The sequence below is a fragment of the Gigantopelta aegis genome, chromosome 8 (assembly GCF_016097555.1).
Source record: "Gigantopelta aegis isolate Gae_Host chromosome 8, Gae_host_genome, whole genome shotgun sequence".
In the NCBI taxonomy this organism is placed as follows: domain Eukaryota; kingdom Metazoa; phylum Mollusca; class Gastropoda; order Neomphalida; family Peltospiridae; genus Gigantopelta; species Gigantopelta aegis.
In genome coordinates, this window is record NC_054706.1 from 38,250,941 (window position 1) to 38,262,831 (window position 11,891).

The 11,891-nt window shown below is 37.4% G+C and overlaps 1 protein-coding gene across 1 annotated transcript; it reads left to right on the plus strand.

The window, feature by feature from the left end:
* Positions 1 to 200: 200 nt before the first annotated feature.
* On the plus strand, positions 201 to 10,155 carry LOC121379652 (voltage-dependent calcium channel gamma-5 subunit-like). The gene is made up of 5 exons (XM_041508300.1): positions 201 to 417; positions 4,596 to 4,685; positions 7,960 to 8,094; positions 8,930 to 8,944; positions 9,764 to 10,155. The coding sequence occupies exons 1-5, from the start codon at positions 201 to 203 to the stop codon at positions 10,066 to 10,068; spliced, it is 762 nt and encodes a 253-aa protein (XP_041364234.1). The 3' UTR covers positions 10,069 to 10,155.
* Positions 10,156 to 11,891: the final 1,736 nt, after the last annotated feature.

Consider the following 11,891-nt stretch of genomic DNA (forward strand, 5'->3'; position numbering starts at 1 on the left):
TTTCCTTCAAGTGCTCCTGTCATAATAACGCAGCAGTTAATGCTTCTTGGTAGCCACTTCTGGCAACTTCACATGGTCCAAAATACTGAAAAGCTTATGATTACTGTTTATTGAGACGCGATCAATGTAAACCAGGTTAAGAGATAATCACCGACTGACACGTGTCACGTGGGGATACTACAGCACGATAAACAGCCAGCATGCACTGCAGTGTGCACGTGCTGACGTGGATCATGTTCCTGTTCGCAGCACTGACGTCGATCACGCTGTGCCTGGCGGTGTCCACCGATTCATGGATACTGATGCGAGAACTCATCCCCATCACGGACGAGAACGGCACGGTGTGGAAGGACATGGATCCCATTTGGATGATCACGTGGACAGGTCTGTGGAAGTTTTGTGTAATGGCCGATTATGGTAAGTTAAAGACACTTTTTTTTCACTTGCTTATTAATAGTTCCTTAATAATCGAGTAGTGTTCTTCCATTTTTTTTTTCAGTCACAGTACATTTTTGCTGTTTATGAAATTGTTTAATTACAAAGGGAGCTGATTTCAAAATATAACATCTTTTGAAAATTAAAGTAATTATCCCACGTTTCTAAGGTACGTACCCTTTTCTGTTTCACATGTCATGTATTTTAAGCTACTACCAACACCGGGATGACCAAAAACAGTGGATTTACCACAGTTGATACTTTAAGCAAGACATAATGTGCAATTTAATGCCAAAAATAGCCGTAAGCTTAGTCATATAAAAAGTACACTTATAACGAACATGCTTAGAACGAACTACTGCATAGAATGAACTGATCATAAAATCCCGTTTTATCTCCCTATATATTAATGACCAACTTATGTTGGCGTAGCCAGCATGAGGAATTTCCCCAGATTTATTTAATTTTTCCCATGACACTGATATTTATTTTACAGGTCTGGGTTTGCCTCTGCGCTTTTTCCTCTCTGGCTACGCCCCAGAATGTGTACAATGAACTACTGCTATAACAAACTGTCATGGTCCCTTCCGGTTTGTTATAAATATTCAGAGAATTTATTTGAGAACATCCATACCCCGTATTTTGTACCATGACTATCCAACAAGATGTTCTTACTCGCGTCCAGTTTGAAATATGACGGACAAATTAATATTATTTCAAAGATGAGTTTATTGACTATTATCAAAAACACACCACACTGATGTCAGTGTTCAGTATTTAATCACAATAACTATGAATCTGGAAAGTTCTATGATTTGGTATAACAATGACCATTTCTGTGAGAAAAGGTTCAGTGTAATCCCGTAAAGACAACCCCAGTCCTAAACGTCCGTAGCGAGTGGAACTGCTACGTGCTCAGGTGACTGGTGCCATCGGGGGGGGGGGGGGGGGGGGGGGGGGGGGGGGAGCGGGGGGAGGGCAGGATATGTTTCCTTTTCTAGAACGCTTGATATCATCAATGTTTTGACAGTGATTAATTAATCCATGTCATCACAGTTTTATTTATTCCAACGAGCTCTGTCCTGTGCTAGTAAAATGTCTCCTTGGGAGTGGATGTCCTCCCGTAGGCGAGGCTCTAGATAGAGATTCGTGGAATGGAGGGGAAGGGCAGGATATGTTTCCTTTTCTAGAACGCTTGATATCATCAATGTTTTGACAGTGATTAATTAATCCATGTCATCACAGTTTTATTTATTCCAACGAGCTCTGTCCTGTGCTAGTAAAATGTCTCCTTGGGAGTGGATGTCCTCCTGTAGGCGAGGCTCTAGCTGGCCATTCGACTCTGCATTGTGCAGAGATATAGATTGTTTTGTCGTTCAGGTTTACTCTTCTTTTCATTCACCTAGTGTGTCGTACTCGGAATTCCGGAATTGATGGAAAATATCCTTGATTTGTTTTCAAATTTAATATATATATTTTTTTAAAACAACTAACACACACACACACACACACACATACGCCCCACCACTTTTTAGCACCTTCCTACGCCACTGTTTCATTTTAATGATACTTCAAATATCATATATTTATGTTCCCACGGGGCAAGTATCGGTTCTATGGCGATGCATGCAATTTCGCCACAGTGGGTGAAAACATGACTGTGTAACAGAAGAACACTGCAATCGTACTAAAGTAAACGAAACGGATCCACAATTCTCTTCTTTCCATTTTCTTTCACATGCAACATTTCACTGAATAATATTTGGCCACCAGTAATCTGTGACCCATCAATGCCATTAATATACCTACCGATGTTATTTTAATCAAGTAAGTTAAACTATAATCGATATAAACACACCATCAGTTAATGCCGCCATTTTTTCTTTACACTGGCAGCTCATGAGTGGTAATCTATATAGTAATGTAAGCGTAATACACAACGACAGTCTTACTGTTTTGCCTTTACCATAGTTTGACACCCAATAACCGATGTATTTTTCGTGCTGGGGTGTCGTTAAACATCTATTCTATTCTATTCTTAAAGGCATACTGTCACAGATTTAAGGACCTTATTTCCTTAAAAATTAATAATAAATCAAAATTACATTAATTTTTACAGACCAAACCTAGCTATTGTATCACTTTAACTACACCATGATGGAGTGAAATCCATGTCAACCCTCTCAGCAATGTTAGATTTTGAATTATGGACAATTGCCATAATTCAATTATTTTTACAAAATATCATTAATAAGTGGAGTATGGTGGTTACGTAGATGGTTGAATAAAGTACATTTCGGGATAAATCAAATATATACATTTTTAAGTAATACTTAATGTAATGTAATGTCATGTAATAGGTCAGTGGTCTGTGACAATATGCATTTAAAGGGGGTAACCAGACGTTTTGTCCTCGAGCAAGTTCACCACAAATCAGTTCGACTCCGCTACATGTATATGTTGAAATGGTGCAAATGTGGCAATGTACCTACATAAAAATAACATTGGTCCCAAGTTGGTTTGCCACTTTATTACTAATATGTAGGTGGGAGTCTTAAACTGTAACACAATATTTGTTAATATAGTTGGGTTTGTGTGTGTGTGTGTGTGTGTGTGTGTGTGTGTGTGTGTGTGTGTGTGTGTGTGGAGGGGGGGGGGGTTATGATGATTTTTGGTGTGTGGTGGGAGGGTGTTTTGTTTACGGGGGAAGTTCCCATTCACATATAAATAATTATATACTCATTTACATGTGAGAAAACATGCATTTGTTTAATGCTGTTAATTGCTGTACTATGTTTAATAACGTTATTTACACTGATGAATATATTTAGCATGTTTTACAGACAAACCACAAAGTAGGCCTATGCCTAAAAAGGAAGTAGAAAAAGTCTGCCACTTACGTGGATTGATTTATGCTTTTACTATTCAATACATAACATTCCAATAAATAATACAAATCTGTATTATTATGTATCTCTTTGGTTGTTGTTATTTTGTAAATATATATCAAACATGGCATTTTTTGCAGTTTAAATTATTTTTTATATATATGAGAATGGCGTTTTCGCGCACTTTAAAATATTGTTTTGAAAATATCAGAACATTCCGTAAAACGTTTTCCATTAGGCTGGCAACCCTAGTGTCGTCTGATACGACTAAGATGCCAACCCCGATGCAATGCAGCCTCTAAATCCGAAGGACAAAAAACGCAAACGTGATCAAGGCCGTATATCTGCACAATGTAGTCGAATGGACATTTTTACTAAATTGTGGTTGATTCCATGAATCTCTATCTACTTCCTCGTCTGTAGAAGGACAGCCACTCCCGGGGAGATCCTTTGCTGGATATTTCACCATTCTTGCACACCACCACAAAGAGGACTGCCACTCACAGCCTAGTTTACTAAATCAAAACTAGCACAGGACTGAGCTCATTGGAATAAGTACAGCTGTGATGACATGTACTCATGAATCACTGTTATAACAGTGATGATATCAGGTGTTCGAAAAAGATGAGCATATCCTGCCTCAACGGTGGTACCCGTCATGAGTTCTACCACTACAGCTGTTAAGTCTGTCACTTCATCTAAAACGAAGAAAAAATAAACGTGCAAGAGTTTCACCAGAGATATGAAAAATAATGCACAAGTACAAAATATGCAATAGCATTAGTCATCATTTTGATCAGTGAACATAAACATGGACAGCCTCTAGATTTTTAGGGATAAATTAAAAGAAAACTTGCATTTTTATCAAAGAGTAAATCATGACTTTTATAATTTCGGGGGGGGGGGGGGGGGGGCTTAATTAATTTCTCAGTGTATATATCTGGAAATATTTTGCTTTGCCTAATTATAACTAGAGTCAGCGCATCTAAGTCTTAAACGTATTTGTTGTGCTATGAGGCAGTCACTATATATATATATATATATATATATATATATATATATATATATATATATATATATATATATATATATATATATGTATATATATATATATATATATATATATATATATATATATATATATATATATATATATATATATATATATATATATATTAATGCAAGTTTTTTTTTCATTTATCCCTATGTATGTGTGTACATATAACGTGATTGCGGCATTTGTGAATGAATGATTTTCCGTCTTACATTCAGCTCCAGACTTTGTTACCTGCAGCCCCGTTAATTATGAAGTTGGTGAAACAGGACGAGAAAGCGGAGCTGTGACATCAATGACAATAATAGGTACACACAATACATCATTGCTGGCAAACACACCCAGACATCAATGGCAATGATAGGTACAAACAACACAGCATTACTAGCAAACACCCACATGGATCAATGACAATAATAGGTACAAATAACACTCCACTGCTGGCCAACACACACAGACATCAATGACAATGATAGGTACAAACAACACAGCATTGCTGGCAAACAGCCACAACCACCAATGGCAATAATAGGTAAAACAACACAGCATTACTAGCAAACACACACAGACATCAATGACAATAATAGGTACAAACAACACAGCATTGCTGGCAAACAGCCACAACCACCAATGGCAATAATAGGTAAAACAACACAGCATTACTAGCAAACACACACAGACATCAATGACAATAATAGGTACAAATAACACAACATTGCTGGCCAACACACACAGACATCAATGACAATAATAGGTACAAACAACACAGCATTGCTGGCAAACAGCCACAACCACCAATGGCAATAATAGGTAAAACAACACAGCATTACTAGCAAACACCCACATAGATCAATGACAATAATAGGTACAAATAACACAACATTGCTGGCCAACACACACAGACATCAATGTCAATAATAGATACAAACAACACAGCATTGCTGGCAAACAGCCACAACCACCAATGGCAATAATAGGTAAAACAACACAGCATTACTAGCAAACACACACAGACATCAATGACAATAATAGGTACAAACAACACTCCACTGCTGGCAAACACACACAGACATCAATGACAACAATAGATACAAACAAAACAACATTGCTGGCAAACACACACAGACATCAATGACAATAATAGATACAAACAACACACCACTGCTGGCAAACACACACAGACATCAATGACAATAATAGGTACAAACAACACAGCATTGCTGGCAAACAGCCACAACCACCAATAGCAATAATAGGTAAAACTACACAGCATTACTAGCAAACACACACAGACATCAATGACAATAATAGGTACAAACAACACAACATTGCTGGCAAACACACACAGACATCAATGACAATAATAGATACAAACAAAACATCATTGCTGGCAAACACATACAGACATCAATGGCAATAATAGGTAAAACAACACAGCATTACTAGCAAACACACATACATCAATGACAATAATAGGTACAAAACACAACATTGCTGACAAACACACACAGATATCAATGGCAATAATAGGTACAAACAACACAGCATTGCTAGCAAACACACACAGACATCAATGACAATAATAGGTACAAATAACACAACATTGCTGGCAAACGCACACAGACATCAACGACAATAATACAAGCAACACAGCATTGCTGGCAAACGCACACAGACATCAACGACAATAATAGGTACAAATAATACAACATTGCTAGCAAACACACAGAGATATGAATGACAATAATAGGTACAAAGAACACAGCATTGCTAGCAAACACACAGATACATCAATGACAATAATAGGTACAAAACAACACAGCATTTCTGGCAAACACACATAGACATCAAAGGCAATAATAAGTACAAACAACACAGCATTGCTGGCAAACACACAGATACATCAATGACAATAATAGGTACAAATAACACAGCATTGCTGGCAAACACCCACAACCACCAATGACGATAATAGGTACAAACAACACATTTATTTCAATTCAACTTATTTTCGTGTTTATATCCAATTAAGCACGCTGACCTGGGCACAGACCTCATCTATCTAGGACAGTGGGTAGTAAGCGAGAAGAGGGTATAGTGGTCTTACACCTAGCCACTGAGTCGTTAAAACTCGCTCTGGGTGGGAGCCGGTATCGGGATGCGAACCCTGTACCTAACAGCCTTATGTCCGATGGCTTAACCGCGACAACACTGAGCCCGATCAAACAACTCAGCATTTCTGGCAAACATTACCAGACATCAATGACAATAATATGTTTAAACAACACAGCATTGCTGACGAACATCACCAGAAATCAATGACAATACTAGATACAAACAACACAGCATTGCTGGCAAACACACACAGACAGCAATGACAATAACAGGTACAAAGAACACACCATTGCTGACAAACACACACAGCCCTTACAAATCCCCACTTCACCTATTTCCTTCACTACTGTTTAGTGGGACTCCTAGCATATCAAGCATCTTACGAAATGTCACCGATATTCACACTATATACATGCACAATATGGCTAAAAGGAAGTTTCACAATATGTTAAAATTATCTTGAACAAACGTTTTAAAAGTGACCAGATACATGTTTTAAGTGCTTGTTTGTTTGTTTTGTTTGTTTGTTTTTTATATTTTAATATGTTTTAAAAATTATACACAGATACCTGTATCTACTTTGAAACTGAGACAAATATGTCAGCTTTAAAAATATCTCGTGTCGTGCACTCAAATTCCACGGCAATGCAGTGAGAGAAAAAACTGAAGGGAAAGAACTCTGGAAAGAATAAAGACATAGTTGGTCTTATTTGGTTGGTAACTGACCTCTTCAAAAGTTGGCAAACAATGACTAAATACTCTTCTCTGTTGTGGGTTAACATTTTATTTTAAATACCAGATCGGTATGTAGGTCTACTGTATATTTTTCATGTATTCAGTTTCAAATAGTTGGACGGGTTTTTTCCCCCACGAATCTCCAGATATATTTGTATAAACCAACCTGACCTTTGTGTGAATTGTATTTGTATTTTTGTTGTTGTTTTTCTGAGATATTATGACACTAAGGTGTTTGTATTTATTTTGTATTATTGTTTTGACCTGAGATATTATGACACTAAGGTGTTTGTATTTATTTTGTATTATTGTTTTGTACTGGGATATTATGACACTAAGGTGATTTTATTTATTTTGTATTATTGTTTTGTACTGAGATATTATGACACTAAGGTGTTTGTATTTATTTTGTATTATTGTTTTGTACTGTGATATTATGGCACTAAGGTGTTTGTATTTATTTTGTATTATTGTTTTGTCCTGGGATATTATGGCACTAAGGTGTTTGTATTTATTTTGTATTATTGTTTTGTACTGTGATATTATGACACTAAGGTGTTTTTATTTATTTTGTATTATTGTTTTGTACTGAGATATTATGACACTAAGGTGATTTTATTTATTTTGTATTATTTGTTTGTCTTGGAATATTATGACACTAAGATATTTGTATTTATTTTGTAAAATTGTTTTGTCCTAGGATATTACGACATTAAGGTGTTTTTATTTCAGCTGCTATGCGAGGGTCTGTTCCACTACCGGTAGCTGGTCTTATTCTGGCCTTCATTGGGGATATATTTTGTATCACTGGCAGTATCCATCGCGACATAAAGACACTAATTGCTGCTATTTTCTATGTCCTTGCAGGTTAGCCTTTATGGTATTTTCCACTATCTTTTATACATATGGCTGACATACTTGTATCTATATAAGCGTACTGACATACTTATATCTATATAAGCGTACTGACATACTTATATCTATATAAGCGTACTGACATACTTATATCTATATAAGCGTACTGACATACTTATATCTATATAAGCGTACTGACATACTTATATCTATATAAGCGTACTGACATACTTATATCTATATAAGCGTACGGGCTCCCACTTTTTTAAGGGGCAGGCTGGCTTTTGCCCGAATTAAACGAAAATGTCACAATCTGAATCACAAAATTTATTCATATTAGCATTACTACCAAACAGGTATATATGGTTGCAAACGAATCACTACGCATATTTATATGGATTACAACTAATTTTGAGGGTAGAATGATGAAAATACATCGTGAAGATGTCTCAGGTTAGCATATTTTGCCCGAATATCTATATAATATTTGTGGTGCCCCCCTCCCCCTTTCTCGTACGCTTATGGTAATTTCTCATCATTAAAAAATAGTGTTAATTTGGCACTTTTGTAAATAATATGAATAGTCTTTTGATAGTAGTGTTCATATAAATGTTATTTGAGTACGACAAAACTAAATACATGAAAATAAACTATAATAATTGACAGAACAATAATGTTATAAATTTGTCGAGTATTGAGTGGTAGTTTACAAAAATGTCGTGGATGATGGTCACTCACAAAACCAGTTACATTGTGTATTATGTTATACATGGAATGAAAATAACACCAATGTATATATATCATTGGTCAAATTCAAGTTAATGCTTATGATGTGAACTCCTTGCAGAGTTTGTACCAGAAGGTACGAAGGGTAAAATTACGAACCCAAAAATCTTGGAAATTAATGGATACATTTTTGTAATGTTTAGAAAGATTATAGTAAGAGAATGGGTGTTTTCAAATTTGTCAAAGTACATGAAATGCGTTGTCCGATTTCAAAAGGTTTCAAACACGTAACCACCTAGTAGGGGCACTTAAGAACTGTTTTCGTTTTATTACGGGCCCTAACATTATTTTCTGGCGGAAAGCCTGACTAGTTATTTGAAACAGATCATGGAACATGAAATGGCTTGTAACAAATTTCTAAATCGTGTTAACACTTTATGTCTTGCATTTCTAACACAATAACAAGAATCCATATTTGAAAGAATGAATGAAAGTATTGGAAACATCCTCTCCGCCGCCATCGAAATAATCTGAACCGAAAACCTTTCAGTCTTTGTCCATTTAAACACTATAATTCACTTTCTAGTGCAGCATTTTCCACAATAATGTGATCCTTTTGCTGCATAGACATTCTAGTAATTAGGAAAGCTGTTACTATCGGATACTGCAATATCGTGTTCTAGCTGTACTTGTGTAATGTAAACTATCGTTTAAGGTCTAGCTATTGCAATATCGTGTTCTAGCTGTACTTGTGTAATGTAAACTATCGTTTAAAGTCTAACTATTGCAATATCGTGTTCTAGCTGTACTTGTGTAATGTAAACTATCGTTTAAGGTCTAGCTATTCCAACATCGTGTTCTAGCTGTACTTGTGTAATGTAAACTATCGTTTAAAGTCTAGCTATTGCAATATCGTGTTCTAGCTGTACTTGTGTAATGTAAACTATCGTTTAAGGTCTAGCTATTGCAGTGGGGATAATCCTCTTCATTTCCGCCATCAATGACGAGGAGGGGTACCGCACGAGCGCCAAGAAGGAGCAGGGAGGGTTCTACTACAGGTACGGGTGGTCGTTCTTCGCCACCGGCCTGGGCTTCGTCACGTCCGAGATCACGGCCGTCATCACCGTCACGCTCTACCTGCAGAGGAACGTCAAGCTCGAGGATATGATGAAAATCATCCCAGGACTGAAACACAAAGTGGATTCAGACTTTACGAGTGACACCAAAGAGGGAATTGTGAATTTAACAGCAGCGCTCTGATGTGCTTTTTTTTCACACTGTGTAAATGAATGTTTGAATGACGATGTAAAATTCTTTTTTTTTTTCTTTTTTTTAAATTCATTTATAATGTTATGGTGTTTTAGTTTATTTTCTAAATTATTTATTAGACAAGGAGCTTTTATGGGTAAATAAATATCTTCTTTTTTACTATCTCAGTTTTACAGTGCCACGATAGTATGCTATAGTTGTAATTGTGTTATTCCGCTCCATGTTTTGGTGAATATGTTTGTATGTAAGAGAAACAAAATCAAGTAACGTATTTCACAAAGTATACCGAAGAACAAAAGAAACGAGAGAATATGTTGATATAAGGTTTTGACATGTGTTATACTGTTCTGGCAACTTAGCATAGAGCAGCAAGGTTTGTGCTGTCGATTTTATCGATTTTATCAACAAAATCGTGTTACACAGTGATTCGGGATCCATTTTATAACGTGGGAGACACCAGCTGGTGAGTTTTGAGGCGTGCATTCATCAGGAATATATATCTGTGTAATTGTTTGTTATCAGAGTCTTCGCAGCTATTCCAAGACTTCAGCTGAATGTATAGAAGAAATTGGGGATTAGTGGATAGCGGCAGCGGGGCCGTCGTTGTAAACTCGCTTAATTCTTTATAAGACGTCTTTGCTGCTGATGGTACACCTGATTGGTAGTGACTAAACCCAAGATAAAACCTTAATTTGATTGGGAACCTTGATTCATCCTCGAACATGAGCAGGACCCAACATAGACATACACATGGCAAGGCAGCGGGTGCGATGCTGAGCAAGGTAGGAAAGAAAGCGTCATGCCCGCAAGTGTAGACCTCTTTGTTTTCAAGGTAGGAAACAAAGCGTCATACCAGCAAGTGTAGACCTATCTGTTTCAAGGTAGGAAACAAAGCGTCATACCAGCAAGTGTAGACCTATCTGTTTCAAGGTAGGAAACAAAGCGTCATACCAGCAAGTGTAGACCTATCTGTTTTCAAGGTAGGAAACAAAGCGTCATACCAGCAAGTGTAGACCTATCTGTTTCAAGGTAGGAAACAAAGCGTCATACCAGCAAGTGTAGACCTATCTGTTTCAAGGTAGGAAACAAAGCGTCATACCAGCAAGTGTAGACCTATCTGTTTCAAGGTAGGAAACAAAGCGTCATACCAGCAAGTGTAGACCTATCTCTTTTTCGGGCTTTTTCGACCTCGGTGTGCCAAAATTCACGTGAATTAGGACAAAAAACGTGGATGAATGTATAAGAGCGTCTGATTGTGAGTCCGTGATAGACGTGCTACCGAGAAAACACAAATAGTTGTCGTGTGGCATAGTCACGTGGTGAGAAAACGCCAGTGATTGTCGTGTAGCTTAGTCACGTGTTAAGAAAACGACAATAGTTGTCGTGTGGCATGGTCATATGGGGAGAACACATCAATGATTGTCGTGTGGCCTGGTCATATGGGGAGAACATATCGGTGATTGTCGTGTGGCCTGGTCACGTGGTGAGAAGACACTAATGGTCGCCGTATGGCCTGGTCACGTTGTGAGACGAAGCGTATGGTTGTCGTGTGACCTGGTCACATGGGGAGCACACACCAATGGTTGTCGTATGGCCAGGTCACGTGGTGAGAAGACACTAATAGTTGCCGTATGGCCTGGTCATGTGGTGAGATTACGCGTATGGTTGTCGTGTGACCTGGTCACGTGGTGAGAACACACCAATGGTTGTCGTGTGGGCTGCTCACATGGGGAGAAGACACCAGGAGCCTAATTCACTCAACTATCGCAACTTTGCGATCTCGCACAGCAATGCAAAACGACACACCAAATCAT